At 51.2% G+C, this 13,539-nt stretch overlaps 6 protein-coding genes across 6 annotated transcripts; 5 read left to right on the top strand and 1 right to left on the bottom strand.

Moving 5' to 3' along the window:
- The first annotated feature begins 149 nt into the window (after window positions 1-149).
- STEHIDRAFT_148122 (uncharacterized protein) lies at window positions 150-2,365 on the top strand. The gene is made up of 4 exons (XM_007305923.1): window positions 150-816; window positions 880-1,408; window positions 1,466-1,622; window positions 1,701-2,365. The coding sequence occupies exons 1-4, from the start codon at window positions 257-259 to the stop codon at window positions 2,318-2,320; spliced, it is 1,866 nt and encodes a 621-aa protein (XP_007305985.1). The 5' UTR covers window positions 150-256; the 3' UTR covers window positions 2,321-2,365.
- An 878-nt stretch (window positions 2,366-3,243) lies between these two features.
- Window positions 3,244-4,799, top strand: STEHIDRAFT_81503 (NADH:flavin oxidoreductase/NADH oxidase). Its single transcript, XM_007305745.1, has 4 exons — window positions 3,244-3,660; window positions 3,731-4,181; window positions 4,291-4,586; window positions 4,650-4,799. Exons 1-4 carry the CDS (start codon window positions 3,397-3,399, stop codon window positions 4,767-4,769), a joined length of 1,131 nt encoding a protein of 376 aa, XP_007305807.1. The 5' UTR covers window positions 3,244-3,396; the 3' UTR covers window positions 4,770-4,799.
- Window positions 4,800-5,494: 695 nt separating this feature from the next.
- Window positions 5,495-6,811, top strand: STEHIDRAFT_122767 (FMN-linked oxidoreductase; the record flags this gene model as incomplete). Its single annotated transcript, XM_007305922.1, has 4 exons — window positions 5,495-5,761; window positions 5,834-6,224; window positions 6,304-6,599; window positions 6,673-6,811. The coding sequence occupies 4 exons, from the start codon at window positions 5,498-5,500 to the stop codon at window positions 6,790-6,792; spliced, it is 1,071 nt and encodes a 356-aa protein (XP_007305984.1). The 3' UTR covers window positions 6,793-6,811.
- A 263-nt stretch (window positions 6,812-7,074) lies between these two features.
- Window positions 7,075-8,506, top strand: STEHIDRAFT_99635 (NAD-P-binding protein). The gene is made up of 2 exons (XM_007305921.1): window positions 7,075-7,516; window positions 7,600-8,506. Exons 1-2 carry the CDS (start codon window positions 7,150-7,152, stop codon window positions 8,376-8,378), a joined length of 1,146 nt encoding a protein of 381 aa, XP_007305983.1. The 5' UTR covers window positions 7,075-7,149; the 3' UTR covers window positions 8,379-8,506.
- Window positions 8,507-8,621: 115 nt separating this feature from the next.
- STEHIDRAFT_148118 (serine proteinase inhibitor IA-1) lies at window positions 8,622-9,368 on the bottom strand. Its single transcript, XM_007305920.1, has 5 exons — window positions 9,338-9,368; window positions 9,186-9,260; window positions 9,081-9,121; window positions 8,926-9,001; window positions 8,622-8,818 (listed from the first exon to the last, which is right to left on the bottom strand). The coding sequence occupies exons 1-5, from the start codon at window positions 9,348-9,350 to the stop codon at window positions 8,790-8,792; spliced, it is 234 nt and encodes a 77-aa protein (XP_007305982.1). The 5' UTR covers window positions 9,351-9,368; the 3' UTR covers window positions 8,622-8,789.
- An 851-nt stretch (window positions 9,369-10,219) lies between these two features.
- On the top strand, window positions 10,220-12,445 carry STEHIDRAFT_158522 (Zinc/iron permease; the record flags this gene model as incomplete). Its single annotated transcript, XM_007305919.1, has 9 exons — window positions 10,220-10,403; window positions 10,458-10,544; window positions 10,609-10,720; window positions 10,782-10,816; window positions 10,881-10,949; window positions 11,025-11,695; window positions 11,773-11,848; window positions 11,931-12,167; window positions 12,255-12,445. The coding sequence occupies 9 exons, from the start codon at window positions 10,220-10,222 to the stop codon at window positions 12,443-12,445; spliced, it is 1,662 nt and encodes a 553-aa protein (XP_007305981.1).
- Between the last annotated feature and the right edge of the window lie 1,094 nt (window positions 12,446-13,539).

The raw sequence follows: 13,539 nt of genomic DNA, 5'->3' as shown, positions 1-13,539 counted from the left end.
GCCACCTAGAGCAAGCACCTCCTCAGCCGCTCTTGCTCGGCACAAAACCGAAATAACAAAACTTGCGACACTTAGCCTGGGTCTCCGCACTCACAGGGTCCCCCACACGCCCGAAAACATCTCGCTCATTTTCCCTCATCTTAGTCGCGCGAACATCCCACGTCGGTCGACGCGATCAACGCCTTATCCGCGTGTCTCTCCAGAGTCCCAGGCAGTATGGCTCGCCGTTTCTTCTCTCGAAATCATAACTTCATGCATGAGCTCTCTGAGTGGGAAGGGCAACACGCAGCTCGAGAGACGGCTAGCTAAGCCGGATGCGTGGCCCAATGTTTGGCGGTGGATCACTTTCCTGCACGAGGAATGTATCCTGAAAAAGTCGTACGAAGACTACATATGCGATTGCGTTCCCGTCACTATTCCACAGGTCATTCAAACCTTGGCATACTCTCTCGTCCTTCGTAAAGCTATGACGCAAACACCCGGAGTCCTCGAGTTTGCAACGAAGCAGTGGCTACATGCGGAAGGGCAGCCAGAGGATGAGGAAGCCAAAGAGGATGGGCTGAGGTATCCTTGGGTGGGGGCTATGGATCAGCTCACACATTTCGAGGAGCGAGCGGATGACGTTACGAAGACAGTGCTCGAGGCGGCTGGAGGGAATCTCGCCGAGCTTGCGAAAGTCGCACTGGGAAGGTTGAGAGCGACACTTGAGGAGAAGCCCTTGGACAAGGAGTTTCTTCTTCAATGCTTGAATTTGGTCATGCACCTCTCTGGTACGAACGCGCTTGAGAGGGGCGAAGAAATTCGATGTCCGGAACAGTAAGCTCTCCCCTCTGCGCAAATCCTCGTGTTACTCGGTCTGATCCGTTTCTATACATACAGTCAAAGCAAATTGCTCTATACTTTTCTGCTTGAAGGCAAACTTCCTGTGCTCATCAAGGTCCTCACATGGTGTAACCGACAATCTACTACGAACGCTGGTCTCTCGGACCCCATAACCCGCATCGTTGGCTTCTGCATCTTCAACATCCTTGACGATCTCAACTCGCTCGACGACTCCTTTTGGGTCATTCAGCTCATCGAGAATGGTCTACTACCTGCTCTCTTACGTTCGTCCAAATGGGTGGAGGGGATCAACGCGGCAGGGATGCTGAGCGAACCTTTGGCGGCGACAATCCTGTCGAAGATCCTTCCGCTGCATCTGGTCTTTCCGAAGGCTGTGAAGTGCATGAGGAAGGGATTAGCCCAGGTAGACAGGTTAGGCCTTGGGACGAAGCAGGCAGCAGGGATGCTGTATGATCCTCTGATGGTGTTGAAAGGGGTTTCGGAGGAAAGATCGAGGTTACTCGATGCGTGGAAGACTGATGAGAAGTTCAAGCATATGAGCTTCCCGGAGGACTCGTGTAATAGTGTCAGTTCCTCCAATCTTCATTTCCTCTGTTCGATGCATATTAACTCATTTCCCCAGTGCTTCTGGAATCCTGAAGACGACAAGGAGGACGATCGACGGCCATTGAAGCGATGCCGCGCGTGTATGAACGTTTTCTACTGCTCGCAGAAGTGTCAAAAGCGCGACTGGCCAGAACATAAAGAGATATGTAAATCTCGGCGAGAAGACATCGAATGTTCGTCCTCATTCAATTTATGGTCCTTTCGATCCTTGATTGCTCTCCTCATTTATTTATAACGCAAATCCTTGATAGGCGGACGCAAGGTCGCCATCGAGAAGTCAGAACGGTCCTTCCTCGAATACCTTGTTCACGACTATATCCACACTCACAAGGACGAACTCCTCAAGAGGGTCAAGCCGGGTTTCAAGATGGCGGATTACTTCGTCCGAATATCCTTCACACGCGTACCCGTTACACATACAATACACCAACACGCTTCTGGAGGGAGCAGTCGCAACTTGAAGGAATACGAAGACGATTCTGATGATGAGGCTGATGACGAATCCGCGTCTTCTGAAGAAGATTCGGACTACAGCGATGATTCATTCCACGAGAAGATCAAAAACATCATGAAGAAGCTGAAGAGAACTGACGAGTCGCCTTCAAGAACGAAGGAAGTTGTGGACGACGACGGAGATAGTGACTGGGTCTCTGACGATGGCGAAGGGCATGACTCGGACTCGGACTCGGACTGGAGTAGCATCAACAGCGATGAAGATGAAAGTTTTCTCGAGGTGGAGTTCGCCATTCCATTCGGATACTACGACGACAGTGGGCTGTTCACAGATGTCGATATTTCGTCGTGGGTGCCTTTCGGAAGGCGCGAAGCTGAAGGTGGAGAAGGTCATCAGATAGTACCAGTTAGTTCATAATATGCTGGGGATTCTACATAAGTAGGTATTACTCGATATGAGAACAAGATTCCTATACCAGCCAGTTAACACGATTGACTACTGCTTACTCTGCCCATAGAAGACCAGCGGTATCGATATTCGTTTTGCAGAATGAATTGAGTCGGTCAATGGAAGTGGTACGTACCGGTACTCTCCTCGGTCGTATCAACTTTACTGCATGACAGACCACTTCCACCAAGCAGAACGCCTGGCTGACAGGGGCAAGGACTCAGGAGGACAGGGTCAGCTCTATTTCGTTCGAACCTTAGGCCTCATCCTCGATATTGAGGTCCAATCGTCTCAGGTCAAAACCACGTACTATAGTGTCTTTGTATATTTTTCTTGATCTGATTGTTAGTAGTAGAATTTACATTTTTCAAAGGCGCACAAGTGGCCACAGCGGAGTGCCACATTTGCCCCCTGACGCGCGTCAGTTCCGGTCCTTCCTGACTCAGTCATCTTGGCTGTGACCATCCCACATCGCCCTTCAAAGCTTCATATGTCATACCTGAGCTCATTTTCCGAAACGTCTCTCCTCTAAGCTTTGGGCATGATCAGTCCCCAAAGGCAGAATACTTAAGTAGACGGGATTGCAACCGAGCAAGCGAGGATCTAGCTCGAAGCTCTTTCCTTCTTTACCGGATATCGTATATCGTATACGCTAAGCTTCATCTTTATCTCCATCCTCAAGGCCTCGTACACGCTCGCCTGAACATGGTCCAAAAGCTGGATTCAGTACAATAAGTACTCAGTCTTCCTCTCACTGGTTTGTTCGGGGTCGGGACGGACAGCCGCGACATCTTGTTCCGAACCATGATCTGCATCTTCTATGACGCTCATTACTTCTCGAGGATACATTCTCAATATATTCAGACCAGACGGTATTGAAATCAGGACTTTCTAAGTCACTCTCGGACGTGGAACGTCATTTTTGGATCAGACTACGTCAGAGCTGGATATAAAGTCGGCCTGGACGGGACTTACCCACAAGGTACCCTGCACTACCACGACAGCTCCTACAAAACACCTGGTCACCGCTGCCTACAATACATAGAATGGCCGCCGAGAAACTCTTCAGTCCTTTCCAGCTCACGCCCTCCATCACCCTTCAGCACCGTGTTGTTCTCGCCCCACTCACCCGCTTCCGCGCTAACGACGCTCATGTCCACGGTGAGCTAGCTGCCGAGTATTATGGACAACGTGCAAGCGTTCCCGGGACGTTGTTGATTACAGAGGCTACATTCATTGATGCAAAGGCGGGTGGGCAGGCGAACGTCCCAGGAATATGGAGTGACCAGCAGGTGGAGGCTTGGAAGAAGGTACGTCCCTCCTCGTATCTCAACCCTTAGGAAATCAGCTTAGTGAGAATACTTTGGATTTTGTGCGTAGGTCACCAGCGCGGTTCATTCCAAAGGTTCCTTCATTTACCTTCAACTATGGGCTCTCGGCCGTGCCGCCCTTCCCCAACAACTCGACAAGGAATCCCCCTCTTTCCATAACGACCTTCCCTACGTGTCTGCGTCCGATATACCCCTGGACGGTGTCGATCAAGCCCCCCGCCCTCTCACTATCCCCGAGATCCATGAATATGTGAGAATGTACGCTCACGCTGCGGACAATGCCGTCAATAAGGCTGGATTCGATGGAGTGGAGATACATGGGGCGAACGGGTATCTGCTTGACCAATTTTTCCAGGATGTGAGTAATAAGAGGACGGATGAGTATGGCGGGAGTTTGGAGGGGCGGTTGAGGTTTGGGGTGGAGGTTGTGCAGGCGGTGACTAAAGCTGTGGGCCAGGAGAAGGTCGGAATTAGACTCAGTCCTTGGGGAACCTTTCAGAGTACGTTCACCACCTTATTCCCTACTGGCATCATCGCTTTTCCCACCCTTCTATGGTACAATCTGACCTGACCTGACCTGACCTGGATGACAATTTTGTCGTTTGGTAGACATGCGCATGGATGACCCAAAGACAACCTTCAAAACCCTCATCACCCGCATCCGCACAGAATTCCCCAACTTCGGGTACATCCACGCCGTCGAACCGCGCGTCACGGGCGACAACGACATGGAATTCCATTCCGGCGACTCGAACGATTTCTTGCGTGAGGCGTGGAACCCGCCGAACACGAGCGGACGGAAGAGGGTGTACATCGCTGCCGGAGGGTTCAAGAGGGAGACGGCGATTGAGGAAGCGGAGAAGCAAGATTGTTTGATTGCGTTCGGGAGGGCGTTCTTAGCCAATGTGCGTCCTTCATATCTTATGTATGCGTTTTGGAGTGTGGCTGATAGCTTTGAGTTATTGCAGCCTGATTTGCCGAAGAGGTTGAAGGAGAACCTACCGTTGAATAAGCCCGATCGCGCTACGTTCTACACGGCCCAAAGTCCCGAGGGATACATCGACTATCCCTTTGCTTCGTCTCACTAAACAGCTTCGGTCCGACTTTGTCACTCCTCGCTCGGTTAGACACTGACACTATGGCAAAACTCTGTTGAAATCTGTGTCCTGTCATATCATCTGAGCCCACTTCCTTATATTCAGGAGAGTGAGCGCATGGCTTTGTGACGAACAAGTGGCGAGGCGATGAAGTTCATGGATCCAATGTCTGCCCAATGGTCATCGGCGACGACTGCTGTGTGGATCTCGTCGACTGCTCGAACGTCTGGCTCCGAAAACGTCTGTTGTTTGTACGGCGATTCCTGAGACTATGTCCCCTGGTCGACTTTGCTTCCGCGGTCTGTGCATACATGACCAGACACTAGTTCCCTTATATCGCTGGGCCGGCTTCCGCGGTGTCGATCCTCTGCTCTTTCCAAGAAATTTACGGGAATACGGACAAGCGCAATCTCTAACTCGACCCACAATGCACACTGCCCATCATCCATGAAGCTAGCGAACTATCTGCTTCCGTTCGCCTCTTCTCCTCTTGACTATGATATTCTCAGTACTTATCTCATTGACCGTTTGATGCGGATGGAACTTAAAGGGCTTACAAACTTGCTCAGTCATCCTATGGCGACAGAAAGAAACGATATCGTTTGACCTCAGGCTGCTGTATAAGCCGGATGTATAAGCCAATTATCCCTGATGCAACTAAAAGCTGGACGATACTTCGTCGGATCTTTCCTCCCCTCTCCCTCCTTTCCTCCGATAAAATGTCCTCCGAGAAGCTCTTCACACCATTTCAGCTTACATCCTCCATCACCCTCCAGCATCGCGTCGTCCTCGCCCCACTTACCCGTTTCCGCGCCGACGATGCAGGCGTCCATGGGGATCTTGCCGTCGAGTATTACGGTCAACGTGCGAGTGAACCTGGGACGTTGTTGATCACGGAAGGTACTTTTATTGGAGAGAAGGGAGCCGCGCTGAAGAATGTTCCGGGGGTGTGGAATGACGAGCAGGTGAAAGCTTGGAAAAGAGTGCGTATGTTTCTTCAGGATCCATTCATCGTCATTCATCCATTCATCTGGCCTCACATGTTGTATGTTTAGGTCACCGATGAAGTCCACTCCAAAGGTTCCTTCATCTACATACAACTCTTCGCCATGCCCACCTCCATCCCCTCCGCCTCCATCATCAACTCGGGTATCCACGCCCCACAACACCTCACCATCCCCGAAATCCGCGAATACGTACAGCTGCACGCCCTTGCCGCAGACAACGCCGTCAATAAAGCTGGTTTCGACGGGGTCGAGATTCACGGGGCAAACGGGTACTTGATTGATCAGTTCCTTCAGGATGTGAGTAATAAAAGGACGGACGAGTATGGCGGGAGTTTGGAGGGACGGTTGAGGTTTGGGTTGGAGGTTGTGGAGGCGGTGACGAAGGTCGTCGGGCAGGAGAGGGTGGGTATTAGGTTGAGTCCTTGGGCGACGTTTCAGGGTGTGTACAATTCTTTTCCGTGTTTGTTTGGGACTCCCCTCAGGGCCGGTCTATCGTTATCTTAATGCGTTTGGCTTAGGCATGCGTATGAACGACCCGAAACCGACGTTCAGAACTCTCGTCAACCATATCCGTACCGAATACCCTGACTTTGGATACCTGCACGTCGTCGAGCCTCGTATCACTGGCGATCACGATCAGGAATTGAACCCTAGCGACTCGAACGACTTCCTGCGCGAGGCCTGGAACCCGCCCAACGTCAGCGGGAAGAAGAAAGTGTACCTCACGGCGGGAGGATATACGAGACAGACGGCGATCGAGGAAGCGAAGAAAGATGATTGTCTGATTGTGTTTGGAAGGTCTTTCTTGGCCAATGTCAGTCTTCTGCTCAACTTCGGTGGTTGATATATGTCTGATGGAATGGCCGTCTTGTGCGATTTTCCTATAGCCCGACTTGCCAAGGAGATTGAAGGAGGATTTGCCTTTGAATGAGTACGATAGGAGCACATTTTACACGGCCAAACTTGCAAAGGGATATGTCGACTATCCGTTTGCGACGACTCACTAGGTCTTAACGTGTAGTTATTTGGGAGTACTGTATCCAGCGTCGAGACTGCAGCATCTATGTTTCTTCTTTAGAGAATTTTGTTTATCATCTTAGATGCAATGAACTATACCCTTTGGTAGAATAGTCTCCGTACCGTATCCCAAGTTCTGTAGAGGCAGGCTGAGCGCCGGGCCACACACACTAGTGTGGCACTTTGCCCCTATTTGATTTCCCCTCTGAGTCATGTCGCTCACAGCGGCCGAATATCATCCTTCTTCTCCAACGGCCCAACATTCATAAAGCTTGAATCCTTGCCGCCTATTTTGCAGGTCGTATACCCTTGTCGAGAGCCATAGACCAAGTACTTAGTCCATCCCGATGTCGCTCCTCATCCTCTCCAGCTCCGATGTCGAGCAAATCACCTCCAACTTCCCCATCTCACTCTTACAATCCCTCATGGCCCAAGTCTTCCACACACTCTCTTCATCCTCCGACTCCTCTGATCCATCAGAAAAGAGTATCGACACACCCCATCGCACCACGATCGCCATGTCCTCGCACCACGCGCTCTTCATGCCCTCACGTATCGCCTCACTCGGGACTACGATAAAAGTGGTCTCAGTGCCTACGAATCCGAAGGATACGAGGGGATTACCGGCGAGTACTTTCGTTATGGATGAGGAGACGGGACGGGTGAAGGCGGTGGTCAATGCGGGGGGGTTGACGGCTGTAAGGACTGCGGCTGGTGCGTTCTTCGTGATCTTTCGTTCGGTTCAATGGGATTTGAGATTGACAGGGACTTTTTTTGATCTATTTATTTTCATTCAGGGTCGCTGCTCGCTACTACGCTTTTGTATCCGACAGATGTGTACAAGCCCACGAATGTCGTAGCGTATGGCGCTGGTCAACAGATCAAAGCACACGTTGATCTACTGCTCAAGACATACACTTCCATCACGAACGTCACAATCGTCAACCGGACACAAAACTCACGGCTCGCATCCCTCGTGTCATGGCTACACATCCAACATCCAAACGTCTCGTTCACTTGCTCCTTCATTTCCACAAACGTCGATTCATTAACAACATCGTCTGCTTCGCTCGCCGTAGCTCCATCGTCCGATCTCCCAAAAATTCTGAAAGAAGCAAATATCATCGTGACGGCCACATCCTCTACGACTCCACTCTTCCCATCAGTCCATGTCTCTAGCGGGACGCATATCATCCTAGTCGGAAGCTACAAACCCACAATGCACGAGATCGATACCGAGCTCGTTCACCGAGCTCACGGAGCCATCGTCGTCGACTCTCGCGAAGCGTGTTTCGTCGAGGCCGGAGAATTTATCGACGCGGGGGTCACGACTCAGGAGAACGGCGTGGTCGAGGTCGGAGCGCTCGTGCGTTCGATAGAGGGGCTCGGACGGAGCGGTGGCGAGTGGGCATGGGAAAGAGATGGGGAGAGGTGCGAGGCGTTGAGGAAGAAGGGGGATGTAACGATTTGGAAGTCTGTGGGTGTGGGCGCGCAGGATGTCGCGATTGCGGCGGCTGTGGTGAAGAGGGCGGAGGAGACGAATGTTGGGACGGTCGTAGATGGGTACGATCTTTGATTCTGAAAGTACTTGTGTGGCACCTTGATGGGTGGCGAGGATAGGGGCTAATGAGCTACGCCGCGCACCGCCCAAAGAAAAGATTCGGGTTATGCATATGGGAGAGAATAAAGACGAGTTAGTTTCCGGCCAGATTCAAGTCCACGCAACCAGCCTTTCAAGACACTTTTCAGATATGTCCCGTTGCTAAGAGGCAAACTCCAGCTAGAGAAGGAGTGCATAACGAGAGCGATTCCGGACCACCAACTAGTCAAAGATTATCATCGCAATGAATAGAATCACAATAATACAAGCAGTCTATCTGGTTGATCGCGGCATCACCAGCCATTCATACAACCTCCATCACCGATTATCCTTTGGTTTGTTACACATTGGGTGGACACACACTGTCACATTACATGGTTCGGCCAATTACTGAGTCGTGACGATACCATCGGGCTCTGTAAGATGGAAAACAGGGCATGATCAGTTGTCGTGGCGATCCATCATGAAACCCGGTTGATATTGTGGATGTGCAGAGGTGACGAAGTGAATCGAAATAACGGACCGATGTAATCGATCTCATCGCCTTGGAGGCTTTGGAGCTGTTGCAGATAAGCCTCGGGGATGGTGGCAGAAAATCCCTGACAGAAAGGAATGTTACATCAGTACTTGAACCCAGGGTCTGACCAGCTCGTGTATGTACGTGGAGATGTAACATACCTTCATGATGCTAGAGTCGAACTTGTTGTGAATCGAGCCACCTATCCTCAACACGAACAGAGATATCGATCAGACCGATCTTCGGCAAAGGCACAGAAAGCGTACCGGCATTACTGAGCTCTTGCCCGTGCTTGTCAATCGTATCGGAGGTGACGTTCTTCTTGAAGACGACTATGAACTCTGTGTTTACGATGGCATCGTGTGCAACATTAGCGTTTGTATACCTACCTACAACCGTAATGCATAGACAGACGAACTTCCAGACGACATTGTGTTAGACCTAGGAATATAAAGAAGAACTCGAGTGGTAAAGATGGTTGTTGGTAAGGAGCCAAAAGCAGCAAGAGATCAAGCAGAGTCACAATCCAAGCACAATCATTCCGACTCCGCCCATGACGTAGGTGGCCGACTCCGCGGCGCTGTGTGACACAAGCAGCAATGCGTTCTCCTTCATGATCATGGGGAGGAAGCCCGTATGACTGAGCTATTTAATTTTCCCTTCTAGCATAGAGCTTTAAATGCCGACTCGCTATGTACCAACGCAGCCATTTGATAGGCCACACACAGAACTTCCTGGGGGCCGCAATGTCCACAACTTGAAGGAAAGTACTGTCTCCATTAATAATAATAATAATAATATTCTCGTAGCTTCCCAAGGGGGTGTACAAGAAGGAATTTGACGGCGAGTTCTGGTGAAACGGGCGGGTTGGAACGAGCTCGAGGCGAGGGTGTGGACTTGAAATTGCGAGGCGATCTAAATATACGCGTCAGATTGGTCAGCCATCTCCCAAACAAACCTGAGTCTTTATACAACAATGCTTTGTTTTTCAGTGCAGGATATAATAGTAAGCCGATTGACTGCAGGAAAATAGCTACGAGACGTTGTGTGCGACTCGGAGACATGATATCGATGAAGAGGACGGATGGGACAACAGAGTTGCAGTGGCGTCGCGGGTGGCGTCACGGACACTGGGAAACAGACGATTCTGATTGGCCGAGGGCGATCTTACCCGCGACTGGTGAGGTCCTCTTCGCCACAGCTCATGACGGAGCAGTCCCCTTGGCGCCAGTCTCACTCTCCCCTCAACCACAACCATCTATCCCTCATCCGCCTTGAATAGCAGCCGCACACTTGTGGCATGTTTGTCTCACGCACCTGGCCTACTTTGCAAGAAACTCAGTCGCTAAAGATACTGGGAAAGCAGCCGGCCTACGACCACGATGATCGCCACAGTGGCACCGAAGAGGATGGGAGCGCAAAGGGGACAGATCTTTCGTGGAGGGTGGCCATGATGTTCGTGATTTTCTTCGTCTCTTTGTTCGGTGCGTACATTTTATTATTTCAGGAATACAGCTAGATAGTGACGGTCTTCTCAGCTGCATCCTTCCCTGCAATATCGAAGCGAGTCAGGTCTCTACGGATACCCCGCATCCTTTTCTTCATAGGCAAGCACTTTGGGACTGGTGCGTATTGCAGCCGTGGACAACTTTGCGGATACACCGTCTGATTACGTCGCACCGAACATAGGCGTCATCTTGTCCACCGCATTCGTCCACCTCCTCCAAGACGCCTTCGAACGCCTCACGGACCCAGCAGTCAAGAAACAGACAAACGTCGGACATTGGACGGGCCTCATTGTGTGAGTTCGCCGCGCCCATTCCATTCGTATCAGAGACATGCTGAACTGAGAACCACAACAGTCTTGGGTCGCTCTTGACCATATTCCTCGTCGAATGTGAGTACATATTCGCCTAGCGCCACTGCGGTGGTCCCCCGTCTCACCTTCTAAACCGCATTAGATGTGTCAACTTCCTATGTCGACCGCCTCCAATCATATCCCTCCGCGCCTCCATCACCTAAACTCGAACGTAAGCCTCTCGCCTATTAGTTGTCTTCCACGTCGCACGCATGTGTACTAAACTGACGATCGTGACTATTCCTAGCATCTACGCCGCTCCCTCCGTCGCCAGACCATTCACCCCACGACCTGCCCTCCTCCGACTCCCCCGCAACATCCAATACAACACTAAATGAACAAACTCCCCTCCTATCTGCTTCCTCCAACGTCAACGCCAACTTAAATCCGCCATCCCGCCGCTTCTCCGCACCCAGCGTCCAGCAAGGCGCACACTCCTACCACCACTCACGTACGAATGACTTTAGCACGAACACGAACACGATACCACACACGCATACGCATACGCATGGGCTAGGGATCTTGGAAGGACATCATAGACACGAATCGAGAGGGAGCCATGGATGTCATCATGCGACGAGTAGGAAGAACAGTAATGTCGTTGAGGTCCTCGAGGAGGATACGGAGGGCGATAGAGATGAAGATGGTGATGGAGATAGTGGGCCTGTGGTGCCGAATGGACATCATCGTGCGCAGTCTGCTGGATCGTGTTCCCAGTCGCAGAAGTATAGTCATGGAGGCGGGAGCGGGAAAGGGCACGGACATGCGGGACATAGCCATGGAGATTTGGAGGCGTTGATGGAGGATGGGGATGACTGCGGCCATGATGACGAATATGGAGGTGAACAAGGCGAGATTTGCGACCATGATGATGGAGATGTCGAGATTGGTAGAAAGAGGCAGGTCGTTGGTATTCTGGTACGTTCATCCACCCGACTGTATTGTCTATGAGTGAAGGATACCGTAATTGACCGATCATACTATGTGGAATATAGGTCCTGCAAATGGGCATCATGATACATTCGCTCGTTATAGGCCTCACACTCGCCATCGCCTCCGGTGCTGATTTCAGTACGTCCTCACCCCCTTTCATTTCTCCTCCCCTTTTCCGCCGCACCTTCCCGCCACACACTAACCACAACCATCCCCCCAGCCTCCCTCGTAACAGCAATAGTCTTCCACAACCTCTTCGAAGGCCTCTCCCTCGGCATCCGCATCGCAGGCCTCCCCGCTCCCTCACAATTACCTACCGAAACAACCACACCACAGAGCAGGCGGAGGTTCTCGTGGTTGAAGCCGACACTGGCGGTGCTGTTTGCGGTGACGACGCCGGTGGGCATTATCATCGGGTTGTTGGCGTTCGAGAGTGGGGGGTCCGGTGGGAACTCGGGTAAGCGTCACTCACTCGTGTTTCCCGTATTTCGACCATGTCCTGACGACATATGGTTTGTGTTTGCGTACATGCGCGGGTTTGCAGTTCGCCTGAAACTCATCGAAGGTATCATGTCCGCCATATCGGCTGGGATGCTCATCTACGCAGCATGCGTCGAGATGCTAGCGGGAGATTTCGTGCTCGATCCGACGCTGTGGAGGAGCGGAGTGCGGAGGCAGGTGCTTGCGTTGGTCAGTCTTGGGGCGGGAGTGGCGGGGATGGGGTTGATTGGGTGAGTGTTATTGTTCTTTGTGGTGTGAGAGAAGATGAAATGAGGCTGACGGATCGTGTGTTTCTTTAACTTTGTTTGTGGTGTGGTATGGCGGTTCGGGGTATGTGGATAGTGTGTGAGTAGTCCTCTGCGTTATTTTCTGAAGAGATGCGGGGGCTCACCTACGCTTTACTTTGTTCTTCCTAGTATGCATTAGTACCGCCAGGATCTACGTTCAACATTGAACACTCGCATAATCTTCGACGCATCACGCAAGCTTTCGCGCTTCTTAACCAGCCATCAGGGAGATATACGTTCGTACGCTACTCACCATATACTCACGTCTCACTTTCATCCCACGCCGATTCACATTTCTGCGCATCCGCTCGTTCCGTACGTTAGTCTTCTTGTTTCCACATTGATCTTTGCTCTTTCGTGTCTGTACTCCGTTACTTCAAATCCCCTTCATCCTCATCCTCCTCTTCACCCGCTTGCATCTTGCTAGTGTTCTCATGTTGTCTTGATATTCGTGGTGCTCGGTCGGGTTTACGGCCTCGTTGTATATTACTAGTAGATGAAGATACATACATAGTACATAGGCTCGCACGAAGCATAGTAAAGTCGTTGCGTGGCGCGTGCGGTACATTAGAGAGTCTGCGGGACCCTGATTCTGCACAACGCGGCACTTTCAAGTTTCTAGACAGCGCCGCAGCATGGGTTGTGTTTTTTATTTTTTTATTTTAACTCATCGCTCTGAGGAAGACTCTCTACTGAGCCTATAGAGTGCTCTCAAATATTGTCAGATTTTTCCATGCAACAAGAATGTCGCAAAGCAAACACGGCGCGCAAACTCTCTAACTAACCTTCGCCACAGAGTGAAGTTCCCACGCCTGTATCAGACTTCCTATCGGGCCGAGCCGGCCACCTCCAACTTGGAAAGGGATGTCGCGTGCGCGGCGATCTTGTCCTCAGGTTCCGCTTGCTCTCGTCTCCAAAACATCAAACATTGCACTGGGATGAGTTCTCATACTCAACTATCAATACAATCTACGATTCCTGGTTCCGAACAACTAATGGACACCGACGGCGGCAAGATCCCCGTCCGACTCCCTCCTGAGA

The sequence above is a fragment of the Stereum hirsutum genome (genome assembly GCF_000264905.1).
Source record: "Stereum hirsutum FP-91666 SS1 unplaced genomic scaffold STEHIscaffold_10, whole genome shotgun sequence".
NCBI classification, from domain to species: Eukaryota; Fungi; Basidiomycota; class Agaricomycetes; order Russulales; family Stereaceae; genus Stereum; species Stereum hirsutum.
This window is presented reverse-complemented; position numbering and strand designations above follow the sequence as displayed.